This window comes from Athene noctua, chromosome 1, assembly GCF_965140245.1.
Source record: "Athene noctua chromosome 1, bAthNoc1.hap1.1, whole genome shotgun sequence".
NCBI classification, from domain to species: Eukaryota; Metazoa; Chordata; class Aves; order Strigiformes; family Strigidae; genus Athene; species Athene noctua.
In genome coordinates this window covers 134,373,894-134,394,948 of record NC_134037.1, presented here as the reverse complement: position 1 = coordinate 134,394,948, position 21,055 = coordinate 134,373,894, and the positions used below count along the sequence as shown (strand labels likewise).

The following is a 21,055-nucleotide window of genomic DNA, read 5'->3' as shown; positions in this document are numbered from 1 at the left end:
CATCTAACCCTGGACTGAGGGAAAGGAGCAATGCTCACACTGGGAAGCTTTGACATTGAGGCTGATATAACAGGATATGCAGAAGGCTACTGCCCTTTTCACTTGACATTGGTGTTGCTGTTCTGCATTCCAGTAGTTAGAGTTCTGGGCAAAGCCAAGCAGAATAAAAAACAAAAATTATTTTATAATAAAGTAGCAAGGGATTATCTATACTCCACAGCAGAAGTCTCAACTTTCATCTTCTATGCAGGAGGGTTTAGACAAGATTTACCTGACAGCTGTGGTGTTTGCCTAAATGCGGGCACAAATTCCTTACAGAGAACTAGGTCTTGGAAACAGCTGACCTTGCAACTCAGAGAAAAAGGCTGTGCTCTGCTGGCAAAACATGTTGATCTATATTCTCCATTTAACATGCTTGGTTGTTTAACTTTATTTTAAAGATGTTTGAAGGGAAGGAGAAGCGGCTGGAACTGATCCAGGAGCTGCGCACCACTCATGCACTCCAAGAGGATGGACAGCTGCTTTTGAAAGCGAAGGAGCAAATGACACAGGCTCTACAGCAACAGCATGACTTGCAAATGCACAAGGTTTGCCCGTATAGATGGGAATGCTGATTCATGACACTGTCCTCACCGGGTGCTCTGTGCTTGCAGTGCCACCAACACACTCGTATTTAATTTATGTTTTCTGTTATCCACAGCACAGAAGGCACCCCAAGTAACAAAAATGGTCTCCTAGCACAGGCCAAGCATTGAATGCTTGAGGGGCTAAAATTGCACTCTCACTGCTGTGGGGGCTCTAGGGAATCTCAGAAGCAGACTGAGGCGCCCTGACCACAGCTGCTACCCAGGCTGCACTTGCTTTGTTTGCAGACAAAGTGCTTACTTATATACAGGGCTTTGAACAAACTGCACTGTCAGATGAACCTCAGTTTTCCCACATTTCAATCCATTTGACTGGTGCTGTGACCTGGCATTACAATACGTGATTGTCACTTGCATCTGTCAGATGTTTTATTGAATGTTTCCCTGTTCCTTTTCTAGCTTGGCACCCTCTCAGGCTCCTCCTGAGGCATAAAACATCACAAAAGAAGCCAAAGCTGACTTACTTTATAAGCCTTGCTGGGCTCAAGACTCCCAGGACCTTAGCAATGGTGTCACATGGTAGTACTTGCCACTGTTACGCAGAGCAGAGCAATTTTGGGCCCCATCCTCTGCCAAGGATCTAGTGAGAGCTGAGGATGCAAATTCCCATCCTGTTTCCTTGCAGGGCCACAACCTTCCAGAGCAAAGTGAATCAAACGGTAGATGCTGGTCTGAAATGGATCATAAAGAAATTTTGTCCAGACTTCACTGCATCTCAGCTATACAGTATCTCCTACATTCCTGCAGGTTTTCCTATAGTTTTTACTACCCTCCTGTTTTTTCAATGACCAGCTGTGAGACAATTATGCAAGTTCCAGATTATGATGACAGCATCCACTGGCCAGCTGGCCTGGTGGAGATGAAATCAGACCACTGCTTCCTGCTGGGTGGGCGGCCACAAAATTTACCCTCAGATCTCAGTAAAAATTGAACTGAGTGGCTGTGTTACTTTTATCATTTCCAGATGCTCCCTCACACACAGGGAGCCCAGGTGTGGAATGCAGGAATATGGAATTTTTCTACTGAGGAATTAAGAGAAAAATAAAAGTCTTAGGCATTACAAACTTGAAATGCTCTTTCTCCTCTGGAAGCCCAGGTGATAATGAAGGAGAGAGAAGCTCAGACACCATAATGGAATTCGTAGAGAAGGAAAGAGAACAAATGGTAAAGATGCTGACCTCTGAACTCAGCATTTCCTTTTGGGAGAGCCACTATCCCCCTCTGCTGGTATCTACCTCCTCTACTCTTGCATTTTTTTTTACTGTGTCTCTGAAAGCACACAGTCCAAGGCTCAGGTCTTCAAGCATTTTGAACTTTTAAAACTCTCTGGAATGCGTGTGCAGGAGTTTTCTATGTGCGTGGCTATTTTAGAAAGTCACTGATGACTTCACAATTCTATAGTTTTTGGTGGTCAGAGGTTTTTTCAGGTTTCTGACCTTTCCAGTATAAGAGGTAGCAATTTTCAAGAAATACTTCGTGCAGAAAGAGGACAGAAACTTCAGATAAAATGGTCAGAGATGAGGGGTTGAAAATTTCCAACCTCATATCTAACAAAAGTCTAAGACAAGAGTGTTCCTGGGTTGTTTTCCTCCATTTCACATCAGTTTTAGACACAGCACCTGAAGCACTAAGGAGGAAGCAGCACGGTAGTTGAATGTTATCCCCCCCTGTGGGGTTACTGCATTGCCATCCTCCATCGTAAACACGCATGGGTGAAGCACTGTCACTTCCAGATGTGTGCAGCACTTTCTTTGAAACACTGAATGAGCAAATGGCACAGCAATATAAGAAGGCTGATATATTACTACTTGTCTGGGGTATTTCAGCTCCAGTTTGAGTTTTACGTTTGGGTCTACTCTGTTATTGCCTGTTTATTCCAACAGAAACACCACATCCCAGCCAGTTCCAGACATTCCCTCCTGCCAAGGACTGGGACTTTGTAGTACATACTGGAGATAATGAACTTACCATAGATCTTGTCCCTTTCCGAAGTGCAGTCCCACGTACCCAACCCATAAAAGATGATATGTTTGGAACGAGGAGTGAATGGCACAGGAACGCTGAACGCCTGGAATCTAGTGTCAGCTCTGTCACAGACTTTCTGATTTTCCATTACCCAGAACTTTGAGGTCTTGTCTGCACTTCTACAAACTCAATAGAATTCCTATTGATTTGAATTTGTTAGCAGTTAGTAACTTGTACAGGTTTAGGTAGCAACTCAATACCTAAAACTTTAGGGACTCATGGTTGCTGCATTATCTCAGCATGTTGAATCACTTCGGTCACATCATGAATATCCAGCCAAAGAAGGACATACCATTTCACTGAGGTGGCTTGGAACTGTAACAAACATTTTGTATCTTTAGAAGAGGATAGAAATGTGGATGTACTCACAGTTAGAGTTTCCTAAAGCTTCCTGCTTGTAAAGATTGAGGGTTTAATTTCCAAATGCTAGAAAGAAGCTTTATTTGCAACTTTTGATCCTGTTTCTCTGTTCTGGTCTAGCTAAGCTTAGCAGAGAAAGATGGAGGGTGTGCAGCTGAAGTCATTTCACTGTCACTTTTATACCTCCCCTTTTATGGTCTGGGCAGCAGAGAGTTCCCCAGTAACAAGCAGATGGCCTCAGCAACTATTCTGATCAGAGTCACAGCCACAAAAGCAGTTCATAATAACCTGGAACGCAGTGTCTAGTGCTTTATCTCGTCCCACCCACTCAAGCACAGGGGCTGCTTGTCCTAGTGTGACAGCATTAGGACTATTCCCACCCTAACTACTTTTGGCATCTTTGAGTCTCTTTATGCCATCAGAGCCTATATACAGGAACGTTACATTATGCAGAATCCAGGCCAGCACATGTAAAACAAGAAGAATGCAAAATTCCTACAGGGTTGTCCCATGGCTGGTCTGAGTGGATGCTACAGAGCTGTTTCACATATGGTAGTCCTGGGACTTTGAAAAACATTCCTGGGGTTTGTAACACAATTTTTTGCTTTTTTTTTTTTTTTTAAGTTGTCATCAATGGAAAGCCACTTGGCTCGGGAAGAAGGAAGGGCACTGGCAAACATATTTGATTTCCTGTCCAAAGAGCTGGTGAGGCTACAAGAAGAACGGAAGATCCACGCTTTTGTCATGCTGGCTGAGAGGCAGAGGCGGATGCGGGAAGCGGAGGAGAGCGGACGTCGTCAGGTGGAAGAGAGGCGGCGGCAGGAGGAAGATGAGATTTTCAGACAGGCAAGAGAGGGAGGCTGGTGGGACTGTGGATGGTTTGTAGGAACCACTTCCTTGTGGGAAAGTCCAGATGGAAGGGAGGTGCTTCAGCTCTGATTTCAGTGATGGCAAGTTTTAAAATTGAGGCTTAGCAAAGAGAGGGTGATTCCTTCCTAAAGGAGTCACGTCCATTAAATTAAGGATGATCTGAATACCCCTACAGACAGTCCTGTCAGGCACATCATGGATGAATGTAGGTTTCTAAATTTCCACAACAAACACCTATGGAGAACAGATGTACCTAGATCATCTTTAGGAATATTATTTTGACAGCACTTCGTCTCGCAGAACTATTAGGTGTTCTCCCAGGAAGGATGCCTTTAAGCAAGGTTTTTGAATTATTTTGCCCCCAAAAGTGGACTGCTAATAATGAGAGGTACAAAAATTATTTTGAAGTAACGATAACGGATAACATAACCTTGAAATCTAGAAACAAAAGTCCTGAACTACCACAGTCCACAACTATTCTATAGTCCTATTCCCTAGCTCCTGACTGCATGAAGCATATTTCTCCCAGTTGAAAGGAATGAGTGGGAGCCTAATTGACTAAACCAATAATTTTCAAACTTTGGGGGAGGAGGTGAATACCAAGAGTCTGGCATCATGTTTATTTTTGTTTTAATTTTAGCTTCTCCTCCTTTCTGCATCTCTGAGTGGGAAGCAGGGAGGGTCAAAGTGCCACAAGCTTATGCCCTTCAGACTAGCAGAAGGAAAAAACCCGTTTCTAGAATCTCTGCTCTACAACCATTATAGGGAAACCAATAATTTTATCTTGGTTTTATTCATATTACTTTGACTGGCTTGTTGGAACCTTTTCCTTCAGGATTTGCTTGAATGCTGATTAATCTACTGAAGTCAATACTGATGTTCATTATTTGCAGTTGTCACTCAGGGGACCATGAGAACTGACAAAGCAACTGCCACTGCATTCACAGAACTAACCTGCTGCAATAGAACTGGATCTGCGAATAAGTTTTTCTTCTACCACTGGTTCTTTCCTGCACTGGTTTCTGTTCAATTAGTTCTCAGAAAGAATGATTAGAAAATAAATTTTTACACAAGTTATTCTTCCCAGAAAGCACCTCTCAAATCAAATCTCAGGCTGGCCTGCCTGAAATTAAAGAGTCTGGTGAAAATCTGTTGGTTTTGCTGCTTTAGAGCTCTGTTTGCACCACACTCCTGGCCCAGCAATAGGCAGAGGAACAATATCTTGGTGTTTTGTTCCAGGTGGTGAAAGTGCACCAGAGCACTATTGACTCCTACTTGGAAGACATTATCCTGAGTAGCATGGAGAACACAGCCGAAGAACAAGCCAGGGAAGAGGTTCAGAGAATGGCTGTAGAAATCAACAACATTGCTTACGAAATGGAAAGTCGGTACGTTATTAAACAGCACATTAGAGGCTGTTTACAGCAGTTTAGGACCTGCCTGCCTATCTGCATCTGTGCTTACGTGTATAATCTAAGACATAGGAAGGGCAGAGCAGTACTGTTCACGATCACTTCATTAGCGTGACTGCTGTATGGGAACCACACTGTTACTATACACATATAAATCCATCAGAGCTTTATTTCTATACAGCATGTGCCAGATTCCCTTTGCAAATCACTCGTGGGATCTGTGAATCACCCTTTTTAGACTTCTCCATGCCAATGCGATGCTGTGACTGAGATTTAAGTGAATCTGGGAACTGCCTAAAGCAATACCCATTCACACTGGTCTTTTCATTTATTTACACTACTACAGAAAATCCGTTTGAAAGAGATGCTAAAAGATACAGCTATACAGCAGGCTTTCATTCTGGGTTGGCTGTTCTTTAAGAAACTGCCAATTTCCATGGGGGTCAGTCATATTGATGGCTGCCTGACAAGGCACTTTGAGTAGAGTAAGTTGTTGAGAACACCACAGTCTTGTGTTTGGCTGGGGCATCAGCAGAGAATACTTTTTAGGACCTGCCAAACCTCCAGTTCAGTTTCTATGCTCTTTTTCTGGAATTGAGCCATAAAAATCCCAATGACACAGTGACTCTCCTATGGTACAGCAGCTGTGTATTTTGTAACTAGATGAATACAACCAGAATGTTGAAATCCTTGGGGAGAATGAAGCATAAATAATGCATGCAGCCTCTGGGCCAATTGGGAACCCACCAAACACTGGCATGGAAAAGAGCACGGGGACCAGCCAAATGCAGAGTCACAAAAGGGAAGAATTTAGCAAACTCAGCAATGGGCCAAAGACTAAACTGACAAAGACTCAAATCCTCAGAGGTATCTGCGTGTCTAACTCAGTTTGTCATCAGTGAGAACTGGGCTTCTAAATACCTTCGAGGCTAAGGAGTCTAGGGTGATCTTCTCTCTGGAAGTACTGCTTTCCAATGCAGTATTGAACACATTGGCAGTGCAGTGCAAGGGGAATAGTCACACTGTCACCTATTTGTAGGACAAAGAGAGACCCACTATCCCCAATAGTAAGGATATTTATAAAGGAGTCATGTTTGCAGAGGTGATCTGGAAAGAAAATTAAAATACTAATACCACTCTGCATCTGTTCAATAGTCGAACTCACCTACAGTCAGAAGAGATTATAGCAGAGCTGGTTTATGATTTCCTGATTCCGGAAGCTGAGAAAATGTCTATCAGAGAAAAAGGTAAGGAGTCCAGTGACTTTATTCTGTTCGTGAACTGGTTCACCCATCCTCACTCTGACTGACTGAAAGATGCAGTGCCAAGAGTTGTCTCAGTTCTCTGAGATTCTTCTTTTGCCCTCTGCAGGTGGAAAGTTAAGCCCTCTGATCCTTTTTCACCAATTTCTCATGAAATTTAAAACAGTGATCTGAATTCAGACTTGATGTACGTTTGGTGTGTCTGCAACAATAGAACTACATGAAAAAAGCAGCCAATAGCACCTTCAGAAACAAACTGGGAGAAGTCTTTAAGTAGCATGGCTGTGAATTGTCTGTTATATGGCAATTTCTAAAAACTGTAGAAGTCTTTAACTTCAACCTTATGTGGAGGGAAGATTATATGCTTTCCTCTTCATTCCCCCTCCCCCCAATTGATTGAGAGCTAGAAGCAAATATAAGGTTTTAGGGTTGGCTGTAGTGGCATCATGTTTTAAGTAGATAATCTTGCAGTTGTAAAGGATGCTTCTGTTTAGCCAAACCGGAATAGTATCTGTCAAAATACAGACAGGAAGGCCCTGAAAACTTCTCTGTTACATTAAGTATCACGACCAAATGGCTGTTCTTAACTGGGATGTTTCCACTGACCAGCACACTCAGAAGACCGTGACTAAACCTGTCACCCACAGAAAAGCAATTGTGTCACAATAGAGTCTGAAGTGGTCCTTGCCGCAGTGTACTTCTCTGACTTGAGAACAAAAGCACTTACTTCACTTGCTTCTTTTGTTGCTTGTGAATGAAAACACAAACCCTGCAAACAGAGTTTGTGGTCTCTGAATTGTCCAAACTTTCTTCCTCCTAGTTTGTGTATTTGTTACAACAGTACCTCTTCAGCAGCTGGCAATTCTGCCTAAGCTGAAATCAGCTCCCCTCTTCTTAGCCCTGTTTCTGCAAGCCTGCCAAAGCAGGTGATGTAATTTTAGTCAATGAAGCCTGCAGCTCAGGCACTAACACACACAGGTTAGTCTGTCTCAGAAATGAGAACAGAAAGAAAAGACCTGGAGATGGCCTAGGATTCTGAAGACGTAGAGGTATCATCAAGGAAGAAAATAGGTGTAACAGCAGCACAATAAATGCAACAGCAGGTAACAAACAAAGCACCTGAGAAGCACTCTCAAGCAACAGAAGAAAAAAAAAATAAAATCTTAAAATCTGTGATAGCTACAGTGGGTTTGCCTGGAAAGCAGAGCTAGACCCAGACAAAAATTAAAATGGATGCTGGTGGAAGGGCTGGAGCAATAGGTGATAAGGGACAAGAGCTCCTTCAAACGTGAGCAAGTGAAATTTGCCGTGATATATTCTTATGACAGCAGACATCAAATGTCAGGAAGAAACCTGGCTCATACTCTCTTCTGTTATTACTGCATGGGGTGGAGGGGACTCCGTACACTTCAGAAAGAGCTGGATTCTACCAGACGCACGCTCCGATGAACACACCCTGCCCTAAACCTCCTGCACAGGGATACCTTCAGGGAAGCAGAATCAGTAAATATTCCATGTAAATCCAAGGGAAATAGTATCAAAGAATGGCAGTAGCTCTCATGAGCACATCAGTGCATTGTGTTCCTGTGGCAGCTTTTAAAGCTTTCCCTATAGCGAGCCAGATGATTCATGATGAAGCTGTGTTTTAGCAACCTGGCACATGCTTGAGCATACACCTGCCTTGAAACTAGCAGGGAGTGATCTGAGAGCACGGTTGTCTGGCCTGCCAGAGGAACAAATCCATCTGTAGAACAAAGATTTGAGGGCCTGCACTTTGCCTATGCTTTACCTTCCTCTTAAACACCTCTATTTTGCCATTACCTAGTCTTCTCTTATTTTTTTTTCTCTTCTTTTTGTCACATTGCTATGCATAAAAGCAACGATTATTCAATACTGGCTCAGGCTGAAACTCCTCTGCACCTCACTTCTGAACCCTCCCTCATTGGAAGTAGAAGTCAATGTGCTGATATGAAAAAACTTGCTTTTAAAAGGACAATCACTCAACAGTTTGAGCCTGCTTTTTTTTTTTTAGATGGAATTCCCTGTGGTTGGAGGAAGGGACTGCAGCAATACCAGGAGAGTACTCCTAGTATAGCTGATACAGTTCATGCACACATGATTGAAGCCAAAATGCCTTGAGTAGAGAAAGCTCTCCTGGGAATTGAGAGCTGGCTGGTGAAGGTCAACTTTTCAAATGCAAGAGAGATCCAGTTGCATTCACTGCTGACAAAACAGACCTGGGAGATGGATTAAACAAAAGCAGGACGGGTTATTAACGTTGAGCGACCGAGTCAGTGACGGGACGCAGAACTGTGTGACACCATGCAAGACAACACTGGGTCAGATTCACAGTGAAAGTGCAGCTTAGCCTTACAACGGCAACAGCCCAAAGCAACAAGGAAGTCTTGGGCTTTTCCAGAGAAGTGACACAATGAGAGCTACAGCTCGTTCCTGCAACATTCCCCACACCCTCCTTACAAGCCCCCATGAATGTTTACCAGCATCTTAAGTCTAGCGAGAGAACAAGGGAACAAAGAAGAGTGAAGAGCAGCAAGAGGATTGTAGGGTGAATGCTTTGCCTTGGGTAATTATTTCCCAAGAGGTAGGCTGGAAAGATGTACGAGTGAGATTGGATGAAAACAGTAAAACAGAGTAAAGAACAAGCCTGCAGTAGCAGAAGGGAGACGATAAGGTCCGTGATTTACTGTGTCTATGATATCTCCCTTGCTTTGAACTCAGCAAGTTTCTCAGTGCAGGCAAAATCATAACACGGGAGAGGGCAGATTTCAGCTCCAGTCTTCCAGAGGCCTGCTGCAATGAACAGACACTGAAGGAGAAGTTATTTTAAAGCCTGATAACCTATCCTGGGCAGTTATGCCCTAAGCTGGAAAGGAAACCAATTTGGCTGTGCTTCCCACTGTGGGGGTTAGTCTGCAAAGTGAAATGCAAAGTTGGTTGCTGCTATTAGGTGGCAGTAGAACGCTTTCAGCCAAAGTTAGAAGGGCGTGATTTTTTTTTTTTTTTTTTCTCCTTGAGATAGGCTTTTCCACAGCTGCAGGAAGGCTAAAAGCTATCCCTCCCTTCTCCTCTACTGAGAATGCTTTGCTGTACATTTCCAAGTTAAAGTCTTCCCTCTTTTTTTTTACATGCAGTGAGGCAGTCCCAAAGAAAACACATCTATGCTGCTCATCAGATCATCCACGGGGGCACAGAGAGGGTAGTGGCTGATCTGGCACTACAGTGGGAGACATCTGCCAGCGAGACAAAGGGGGATCCTCCCACTGGGACAGTGAGTGCTGCTCAGAGCGGGACAGCTGCTGGGCCAAGAACAGCTGACAGCAATTGCTCTGCCCCAGTTGTACGTAAACCAGCTGAACTTCTGTGTGAAGAAAGCCCAGGAGAGAGGGCAGTGAACCCTTCTGATGGATAAGACAAGGCTCCCACAGCCTCCTAGGGACAGAAGATGAACCAGGTGAGTTCCCCTTCCCCTCTGTCATTTGAGCTTGGAGCATGGTGGAGAGAGAAGCACGTCATATTTACTTTTTTCAGGGCAATCAGAATGGAAAATCCTCTCTCTTCCTGGGGCTCTCCCTCTTGCTGCCTGCCAGCAATGTTGTCCTGGAACCACTCTGTATACATTCTGGTGTGGTAGTCCTAGTCCAGCCCCCTCCACCTCCTCCCCAATGAACCTCATTACCTAATTTTTCTCTTCTAATTGTTAAAAGAAGCTTGAGTGAGAAAGGAGTGTTAGCATTCCTTGTTTGTTTTCCTGACACAGACCAATAAAGATCTGCACCTGGACTTTTGGTGGTATTTCCTTGCATTAATAACATTAAATGAAAAAATATTCCAGCAATGGGAAATTTTGAGTTGGGACCATAAACAGAATCTTTTCTCAAGCATGTCCCACTGATTTCCTCAGTGGAGTAAAGCACAGTGGCCTCCTGCATTAGCACTGCTATTAATAAAGCATCGAACAAAAACGGTCAGATCCTGCATCATCTTTTCACATAATTAGTCCTTGCATAAAGAAAAGGCGCCCTTGACCTCGGCAGAGTGGTTCCTGCCAACCAGGCAGTGTCTGGCACTAATCACTATGCAAGGTGATCGCAGAATGTCACGGAGGGGGCTGATGGAGGTCGTGCAAAGAACCCATTAGTCCCTGCTTATGGCTTTTTCCAGAAATGTTACTCTTTGAACTGACCTCTTCTTGCTTTTCACCATCCCAAAGGAGAACAATTCTGGAAAGAATCTTATTTTTCTTGGAACAGCGTTAGTCACTCTCCAGCTCCAGGGGACTAGGCAGAAAGGCTGCTGGCTTTGCCTTGTTTGCAAGCACGGGGGTGCTCCAGCTCAGGATGTCAGGAGCCGGCAGGCTGCAGACAGCACAGTGCCTCTGATCAGAGAGCTGTCAGGCACTTGCTCAGCTCCCCAGCACCCACCTGTCAAAATTCCCGAGGTCTGTGGGTTGAGCATCTGAAAGGCACGTTTACACCGATAGCAACATCAAACGAGGCAGCTTTTGGAGGAGCAGGCACAGCCACAACACCGCACCCAAACTGCTTACTCACTGATGGCTGCAACTTCTGCAACAAATCGGAGTATTGGCTCTCAGCCCTAACGTGATAATGGGCTGATCTCTGTGTGGGTCCCTCATTTCTCTGTCACTGATGGCAGCCCGTTCTTTGAGCTGGGTCTGTAACGCCTCAGGTGTGCTCCAGCGAACTAATCCTGCTCCTTCAAAACACAAACCAGCAGCTGGTCAAAAATTCAGGCTCATTAGTGCATTCCTGGAAAAAAAAATTTGTGTCAGATTTCTGTTTTGTGGATTGGGCTGGGAGGGGAGGGGGAGCGGCGGGGAGTTGAGAGCGTGAGAGGAGGAAAAAAGTCTGAATACCCCCGTATTCCACTGAGCTGTGAATAAGAACTGGAGAGAAGAAACTGAGCTGCACCAAGAAGCCACTGCTGATCTCCAGGTCGCTGAACCAGGGGCCTGGTGACTGGAGAGGTCAGGCAGCCTCCAAGGACTGCAAAATCAGGCAGGAGTCAGAGGCGAGTGATGAGTTTTGGTCAGGACTCTGAGGATGATCCCACGAGGGTCTGGGGATTTGGGAAAATTCTCATGGCATACATAGCTGGTCAGTAAAAGGGAAGGTAGCAAATGCAAAAACATGGAAAGAAACACTCTCCACAGTGTGGGAGGAGAAGCTGTGCAGGGTTCAGCTCTTTTGCCTCAGGGCCACCTTGGACAAATTTAGCCTGGCTGAAAGAGGGGGGTTAACGTGAATCACAAGATCCAATGTAATAAGAGAGACATGGAAAACCTGATACAGCAGAACAGTAGAACAGGAAGACCAATCCACTGAGGCATTTACTGTATTTCAGAGATGGTGTGTTGAAATAAACGTTGTCCCCGTGGCTCGTTGTACAATTTGAGGTTTTAAAGAGATAAGTATTCCAACAGGTGTGGGAATGGATGTAGGTTGCAGCACTCTGCTCTTCGGCAGGGACACAGCCCTCGGCACGAGAACGAGGGGGCAGGGGACTCCAGATTCTATGCGCAGGCTGAGCTATAAATGTCTTGGCGTCTATTATGATTTAAGGGACACCGTCAGGGTAAAGCCATCTTTTCCACATGACACCGCCGAGCCTGTAAACTGAAGGCCAGGGCAGGATTCCTGCAGGAAACTCTGCTCTAGAAACTGCTTTCGGCTGTCACGTGCGGCAGGTTTTTTTTTCAAGCTTCGCAGAATGTGCTTTGAGAAAGAAAACGAACCCAGTGAGAGGGGATTGGCATCATAAATCAACAGCACAAGAATGCACCATTCCTGCTGTCCTAGCAGGAGCCAGACAACCCCGGGGAGGAGCCCGTACCCGAAACAAACACAGCAGATTGCCTCCGGGGCTGTGCCAATACAGTGGGAACACTGGGGAAATTCTGCTTGTCCCGCTTTTCTTTCAGCAGCTGCCCACTGGGGGGGAGCCCGGCTGTGCCGCTCTGCCGGCTCCTGCATCCCGGCAGGTGGGGGAGACGGGCTGAACCAAACGAGCCTCTGGGGTCACTGCGCCGCAAGAATGGTGAAAAATTGGTCTCTTTGCAGCAAATGAATGAATGCAAATTGTCTTGGGTCTTCCCTGCCAATAGGGCTCTTGCAGTGCGGAAGGAGGAAATCCTATCGCAGTAACTACAGCTCAGGCCAGCAAAAAAGACTTTTGGTAGGTCAGCTGGAAGCCAATGCACCTTGTTTTCTTTTTGGACACTTACTATATCTTCGTTTTTGTCAACATAAAACCACAGTAAACCCGTAGTCTCCCATCTCTCCTGCCTCCCTTAAAAGCTAACATGACCATCACAAAAGTTGCGGCTGTAGAGCTGGCTGTGGAGCAGCTAAAAGAGAAAAGAGTTCCTGCCGCTTTCTGAGCGCTGCTGTTTTCTCTGCTCCTGGTCTCGCAAGCGCACGGGATCTGCCCGCTAATTCGTTGGGTTCAATTCAGTCCTCGCACAATTCTGGAGAGGGAGAACCCTACAAGTATGGTCCTCATATGCTTCTAACAGGGTCCAATTGCACTAATTTCTCCTCCACCCCGTCCTGTCTCCCTGCAGCCACTGAATCCTGTTCAAGCAGCTTTTTCCAGCTGGTGAGTCTGTATCTTCTCAGCATCCAGCAGCCTCCTCACCTCAGTGCCCTCCAGAGTCAGGCCTGGGCTTGGAGGAGGAGCTCTTGTTTCCTATACCAGCCCTCCACACCACCGGAGAGCTGGGAATTGTTTTGAGCATCTGCCCGAACTGCCAAGTCCCCCAGACATAACGTGTACACCTGGACTAGTAAATTCAATTTGCCTGGAACCACTCTGGAGCAAGGCCCCCACCTCACCGCCACCACTGGGAGCAGAGCTGGCAGGGGAAGCATCTCAACGGGCACCGTTTGCATGAGAGACACAATCCTGGCAGGCCAGTGGGAAGGGTGTACGTTGAAACCCCATGGGGAGAGGCAGCTCTGGCTCCCTGCTCTGATTGTATCGCTCATTCCTTCTCATTCTTTTCTCCCACACGCTGGTCAACCCCACACACCTCTTACTCCACCTTCCCAGGCTCCACTTGGCCTGTTCCCACGTGCCAAAGCCCAATCCTTCACGATATCCTGCTCCATTTCCCTTCCTGGCCTGCTCACCTGTATCACTTGTTACTGGGGGGCCCGCCCGGCTCAGCACACCGTCCCCAACAGACCTGAGAGCTGTGGCCACCCCTGCAAACACCCACCACGGCTGTTGACCACTCGGCTACAGGGTGTTGGACCTGTTGCACAGTCCGGCCCGTGCCCAGCTGCTTGAGATTCTCTACCTCTAGTTCCCCCAGCGGGGAGCTTTCACAGTAACCTGTGCTCCTTGCCCATCCTGGAGCTCCTGGGTCAGTGCCAGGCGTGGGGATGTTCATCCTCTTCCCTGGGGCAGCGGCTGGAAGCAGGCGGCGCTACCTGCAATGCAAATTGCAGTGAGCTAATTGCAGCTGCGCAGCGAGGACCCGATGCTGTTGCTCTTGGTGACAACGTCAGCGCTGAGCGTGAACAACACCAGTGCTCTGAATACAGATGCAGCAAGAAACCTGAAATATGTAACCAGGGTTATTACGTAGCCCCTAAACTGAGAGCGCACTAAATCTTCTCCTAAATACCCTTCTCGGCCAGCATCTTCTCACCGTTTTATGTTGCTAACATTTGGAAAGCAGCTGCTCCCACCGGCGTTATGGAGACTGGAAAGCTGCATTCACTCCTCTCTCCTTAACTGCTGCAGGATTGAGGCTAAGAATGAATCTCCCTTTTCTTTATTCCTGAGCCAGTACTATCCAGCCCTTCCCTTTGAAGCCCCTTGCAGCCACCATGTTGGTTCCTTACCTATTGAAGCTTTTCTCCACCTGCCCACATAATTTTTTTCACCTCCAGACAAAAGCAAACCATTTTTCATTGCTGTGCAGGCCCCAAATCTGTTGTCTCTAGCAGAAACAGCTTCCATTAATCAACCCATTCCTCAGCCTGGTGCCATTAAAGAAAAATCTTGAAGGAGGAATGAGATGTAACTGAGATGGTCCAAAGACACCCCAGCTGGGTAGTCCCCTTCATTTCCCAAGACTGCTAACAAATGTCAGCATCCCAAACATCCTTGATCTCCCTGAGCAAAACCACCTCAGACAACCTGGGTTTTGCCAGCAATTACCATCTGCCTCCCGAGTGCTCTTGCCTGGCAAAGGGTTTGGTTACAGGAACAAGCTGCAGAAGGGAGGAGAAGGGCACACCATTTCTTATGCCGTAACACAGAATCATTTAGGCTGGAAAAAACCTTTAAGATCATTGAGTCCAACTGTGAACCTAACACTGCCAAGTCCACCACTAAACCATGTCCCTAAGTGCCATGTCTACACGTCTACACCCCCTTCCCGGGGCAACCTCTTCCAGTGCTGGATAACCCTTTCAGTGGAGAAATTTTCCCTAACACCCAATCTAAACCTCCCCTGGCACAACCTGAGGCCATTTCCTCTTGTCCTACTGCTTTTTACTTGGGAAAACAGACCGACCCTCACCTGGCTACAACCTCCTGTCAGGTCTCTGTGGAGAGTGTAGTGGGGTAGGTGAGAGGAGGATTCCTCTCAAGCTCACTTGCTTCCTCTCAAGCTCATGTGCCATCCCCCACCACGTGCCTGCCCCTGCCTTGCTCCCTGCAGCCCCTGCCGCCTCCCTCTGACAAGACCTGCCTCACGTTCCTGTGTCAGAGGCTGCATCCGGACCCCACGGGTGCTCCGCACATGGAGATGTAAAGCACGGGCCGTTCAAGCAGCGAGTTAAGGTGAACAGTCCTGTTCTAACTCCCGGATTCCAACAGTTTTTAAAAACTTTGCCTAGGAAAAAAACCCCAACAAACTCAAACAAAAAACCACCCCAACCCCCTCCATTTCTCTACTTCACAATCCACTAGATCCCCAGGCCCCACGGCTCTGCCACTGTACACACAGGGCCCGTGCCTCCTCTGCTGGGAAGGGGCTGTGCTTTGCCAGGCAGTTCTGCCTGGAGAAGAGGCTTCATTTGTCTGCAGCAACATTTTCTCACTCTATGGCAAGCGAGGGGGCTCTGCAGCCTGCCCTGGGCTTGGGCAGGCAGCCCTGCTGCGCCTCTCCCAGCAGAGCACCCCACTCACAAATGCTCTGCTGCCGCCACTCACAAGCTGCCTCACGGGAAGAGGCTGTTCATTCCCCGCTTACCTTGTCCTGGAGAGTGCGAGCGGAGATGGGTGATGCAGAGAGCGGGGAATCCCTGAAAGAGAAGTCTTTAACGCTGCTGGCTGCACGGGAGACCCACCTGACTGCATGCTGACTCTCAGGGGGCAATAGGATATACCAAGAAGAAAACATCTGTGCCAGGACATCAGGAGTAAGCTGGGCGTGCAACAAGGTCCAGGACTGCTTTCCTGCACTGACCAAAGGCAGGTGTTTGCTGTCAGATTCCATCTCTCCCTTACAGCCCTGACTGCTGTCACCTGCGCCGTCTCCTATGACAAGCACCATAAAGAGTTTGTCTGGGGGACTGATGTCTGCTCCAAAGCCTCGGCAGTTTGATGACCTTCACACCAAGCTGTGAGCCTGGGTTTCTGCTGCACCCCGTGTGGTGTGGCTACCTCCATGCCTTCCTCTCCCTCCACAGCTCAGATTTGGCAGCAGGTCGTGTCTGCCCCTGCAGCCTTTGGGCATGACTGGTTTAGCAAAACCAGCAGAGATGGAGCAGCCCTGCCCTCGCCAAGGTTTGTGCGGGGAGAGAGGGCGATGATCCAGCCAAGCCCTTCCCGGAGCCCAGAGAGGGGAGCAAGGTTGAAGACTGGCTAGCGAGGCTGTGTACCATCTGCCAGGCTCACCGTCTCCCAGCAACTGGACTCGGTGCTTCAGGCACAAATGGTGGTGCTCCCGCTCTCCCCTCCACGTTTCGCAGCTCGCTTCCCTCCTTTGGGCTCTTGTTCTCCTCCCACAGAAAGCAACTCAGACCTTACCACCAGCGGCCTGAAAGCTGTCACCTTCCAGATAACAAACAGTGTCAGTGGCCTTGACGCTGCCTTGAAGTTCCATCAATAAAGACAAAGCACGTCAGCAGCGCAGACTGTTGTACCGCGTTCAGCTCAGTACTGCTTTGCCTTTGGATTAGCATTTTAAATCATTCAAAGGTGCCGGTGACTGACAACTGAGTGGATTTGAATTTGGTTTACAGACAGGTCTCAAAAGGTATTTTCATGTGGGGAATGGTGACAGCACGGCTGTTCCCTAGAAGGTTGTGCGGGGACTGGCTCTTAGTGTTAAGGTGTTTCATTTTATCTTTTAGAAAGGTGATTGGGATGGAACTATAAAAGTCCCACTGATAACGTCTGCAGGAACGGGAGTGAGTGATGGCTAAACTGGACAATTGCAGCCTCCACACAGAAGGGCAAACACAATCCTCAGGTAAGGAGACACAGGCACCAGCTGCGAGATGCTCTCCAGTGCCTTTATTTGACACGAAGGAGACTCTTGTAGGAAACCTCTGGCTAGTTTTGGCACCCACTGCTTAAGGAGGGTGTTAAAGAGTTGTAGAGGAGATACAATTGGAGAAGAGCGGAAGATCCCCTTCCAGTCAGCTTAGCCAGAAGTTATGAGGTGACTGGGTCCCAGTCACAGGGCTCTGACATTCAGAAAAAAAGACCTGAGACTGGAGCAGAGAGTTCCTGTGCAAAAACATCGCAAAAGGAGAGCCCACATCTTGCATTCCTGGTGAGGGAAGACACAGGAAGCCCCAGGGCGTGTGTGTCTAGAAAAGCGCTCAAGGATAATTAACCACCACCCCAGATTACTGAGGATTGTGATGTGAAACTTTAAATGAATAAACTCACCTAGCGAGGTGCTGTAGTTCAGGCAGTGATGCCTCTGCAGATGTAACTGGTCGCTCTCAATGCCAGGGGCCAGCGCGGTTGAGCAGAGCAGCCCTGGTCTCAGCACCCGAGTTAGATGCAGCCTGAACCCCAGTGATGTTGTGGGACCGATGTTAAGCAAAGGGACAGAATCACAGAATCACCAAGGTTTTAAAAGACCTTGAAGCTCCTCCAGCCCAAGCGTGAACCTCACGCTGACTGTTCCTAACTCCACCAGATCCCTCAGCACTGGGTCAACCCGACTCTTCAGCCCCCCCAGGGATGGGGACTCCCCCCCTGCCCTGGGCAGCCCATTCCAACGCCCAACAACCCCTTCTGCAAGGAAATACTTCTTAAGAGCCAGTCTGACCCTGCCCTGGTGCAGCTTGAGGCCAGTCCCTCTTGTATTGTCGCTTACTACTAGGTTCAAGAGACTCATCCCCCGTCTCTGCACTCTCCTTTCAGGGAGCTGTAGAGGGCCATGAGGTCTCCCCTCAGCCTCCTCTTCTCCAGACTAAACCCCCCCAGTTCCCTCAGCCGCTCCCCATCAGACCTGTGCTCCAGAGCCTCTGCTCCCCTCCAGCTGAATTTAGGCACGGGCGGCCTTTCTGAACTCAGGCCTCCAGAGGCAGCTGTCCCTGTGCCCCAGCACGCACTCGCTCCCAGGCATGACCAGGACCCCCTTCCCGCCCCACTCCCACCTCTCCTGGAGCAGGTCCAGAGCAGAGGGTCCATCCCAGATCCCAGCAGAGGTTTCATGACGATGACCGCGGCTCACAGCACACGAACAAACCACAGAGGAGCCTCTTTGCAATATAAATTTGTTTTTATTGAAGCAGCAGTCACATGACCTCGCATCTAGCCTTTAGGATAGCGACAGAATGGATTTGGCCAGGTCAGCCAGCCCAAAAAAAGGATTTTTTTTTTCTTTTTTCTTTTGCGCTAATAGACATGTCATGTTTAATACATACATTATCCAGTACCAGAAACCCAACTCAGAGATAGCTATGTGCTGATTTGCTGGAGGAACGGTCCACTGGACGTGGTCTCGACAAACTTTACAGATCACCACCAAATAACATTACTAATGGGATCAAACGATAAAAAAAAAAAAACCACAAAAAAACAACCCCAAACAACCATGAGTGCAGGATTCAAAGCCAGCAGTTTACACAAGTTCTTAAGTTCATATCTATAGGTGGACGGTAAAGGAAGATTGGTTGGTTTTAATTTGAAATATTTATGTCCCAGGGTTCCTCTCTCCATCAAATCAAACTGTATCATAGACAAGCTGGCATCTCTTGAAAAATAGCATGGAATAACACAGCTCATTTAAGAAAACATGCTTATTTCTTGTGTTTTTTTCTTTTCATTATTATTACAAAGATTCACGTCCACCTATTCTTGCAGAGTGGAAAGGCATGAGGGCAAGGAACAGGGGGTGGAGAAGGGAGAGAGGAGGAGGAGGAGGAGGAAAGAAAGGGGCAAGTTTTTGAAATAAAGACCACACACTTGGTATTTTTTTAAATTTCATTTCCAGGCTAACCTACTTTTTATTTAATGCAAATTACAGTACCAGTTAACTATTTCCGAACCGAGTCACACAGAACAAAACGTATTTACAAGGGGAATGGGGCGGGGGAAATAATAAAACATTAAGCATACTTTCCACAAAAAAAGTTTATATTTAAAATGAAAAAAAAAAAAATCAGTCACAGAGGCATTCAAGTAGTAATAATGTTATACAGGTTTTGCTTTTCCTTTAAATCAAGACAGATTTGCACAAGTGTATGCAAGTTTGTATACAACCCACAGTCCTTAATATATATATATATTTTTAGATTTCTGTTTTTAAGATGGAAGTGGTCACGCTAATTGGTGTGTACAGGCCCAAGTGATCCATCAGCAACACATTAATGAACGCAAATTTTACAGGCAAGCAAATTATATATATATAAATATATTTTATATATATATATATTAAAAATAAATTGAGAAAGACCAACACAAGGAAGCTACTTTTCTCGAGCTAACCCCTTAGGTACTGCTTTCCTTTCCTGTCGTTTTGCCGTTATTGCAGTGTTGCAAAACGAAGCCAACTACGACCAGAACCGGCTGAGAGCCCCGTGGAAATCAGCTGCCACCCCAGGGGTACCCGCTGGCAGTCTCCAAAAGGCAGAGCCCGGACCGAATACCCTACTGTGCTTTTTTCCTCATCGGCTTTTCCTTTTTCTCCGCGGTGGCTGAGGTTCCTAGTACAGGAGTACGAGTCTGACAGGCTGCTTGACTTCTATTTTTCCAAGTACTGAAAACCAGGGGGAAATTTTTAAGTTGCAAGTTGCAGGCACCTGCCATTATTTTAGGTAAAGCTTGGCTTCGAGACAAGGGGACAAAGTGGTCGGGGATCTTCTACCAGCCAATTTTCTTTTGCAGGTCTTTTTTTTTTTTTAAATTTTTTTTTTTTATTTCCCTCACAAGGTAGGTAAGTTTAACATTAAAGAACACCAGCGGCCTGATAGGATGTCCATCAGGGGAGACAGACTACAATCGAGTCCGGCTCAGAGACCCATGCCAAGGCAGGGCTGACATAAAGGACAGATCAAGACCAGACTGGGTTAATAAATGAGCCTGAAAGAGTAAAAGAAGAGAGGGACAGCTCTGAGCAGACTGTTGCCAACAGCTTGGCATCACTGACCTTCGTGTCACCAGAAAGAAAGTGCAGCCTCTGCTTCACTGGAATGAACACGAGATGCTTCGAAATAAAACAGCAACCTTTGGTTTGGTAAAGTTAAGTGTTTTCCCATTCAAGACAATCTTATGTGGAGTACTAACAAGGTAGTAAAACACAAGCAAACTAGTTTTAGAAACAAGGCCTTCGTGCTGGGCACAAGAAATCAAGAGTCATGTTAAACTTATCTCAAGAAAACAAAAGTGATTTTGGGGAGGGGTTTGGGGGGGGAAAAATTAGGGAGAAAAAAGGGAACAGAAAATCCCCCCGGCAGAAAAAAAACCTCACCGCAGTCTCCTACAGTGATGCCCCTGCTCCTACTGCAGCCCAATGGCTCTGAGCGAGGGCAGCATCCCTGCGGGGCGCAGGGGGTTTCCCTCCCTCCCTCCCTCCCTCCCTCCCGGGGGTCCTTTCTGCTCACTGGGCCAGCTGCTGCCCCTGGCACAGCTGCAGGGAGGGGGGAAAGGCCGAGCCTCCTGGAAGCTGCTGCCACCCAGAAGTTGGGTGTAGGACTTGTTGGGGGAGGGGGGGGGTGGCGGGTGGGTGTCGGGAAGAGACGAGCAAAGTCTAAGTGAGCTGCTAGGGCAAGTGTCCGAATGAAACCGGTCGCTGCTAGTGGGAGGAGGAGAGGGTAGGGTGGGCAACTTGGAGACATCCAGAACAAAGCCACACGGCTCCAATGAAATGGATGATGATGGTAGAGACGGTTTCCTTTTGTTCTGCTACTGAGGGTTATCACCGAAACCTTACAGCACTCAGAGTTAGAAAGCGGGCGGGGGGGGATGGAGAGGGGGGGTGAGGGAGCAAAGATGCGGTTTGGCAGGGGGTCAGGGGAAA

The 21,055-nt window shown here is 47.2% G+C and overlaps 1 protein-coding gene across 4 annotated transcripts in view; it reads left to right on the top strand.

The window, feature by feature from the left end:
• Nucleotides 1–10,377, top strand: part of CFAP91 (cilia and flagella associated protein 91) — a 34,968-nt gene extending 24,591 nt beyond the window's left edge. For 2 of the 4 annotated variants that reach the window (XM_074927746.1, XM_074927757.1), the window contains exons 13-18: nucleotides 441–587; nucleotides 3,654–3,875; nucleotides 5,139–5,287; nucleotides 6,467–6,558; nucleotides 9,726–10,045; nucleotides 10,123–10,377. In XM_074927746.1, coding sequence (XP_074783847.1) covers nucleotides 441–587; nucleotides 3,654–3,875; nucleotides 5,139–5,287; nucleotides 6,467–6,558; nucleotides 9,726–10,003 — 888 coding nt within the window. In that variant the 3' untranslated portion in view covers nucleotides 10,004–10,045; nucleotides 10,123–10,377. Of the gene's footprint in view, nucleotides 1–440; nucleotides 588–3,653; nucleotides 3,876–5,138; nucleotides 5,288–6,466; nucleotides 6,559–8,605; nucleotides 9,158–9,725 lie in introns of all 4 variants that reach the window. The other 2 variants (XR_012635234.1, XM_074927735.1) reach the window with 2 other exon arrangements.
• The last annotated feature ends 10,678 nt before the right edge of the window (nucleotides 10,378–21,055 follow it).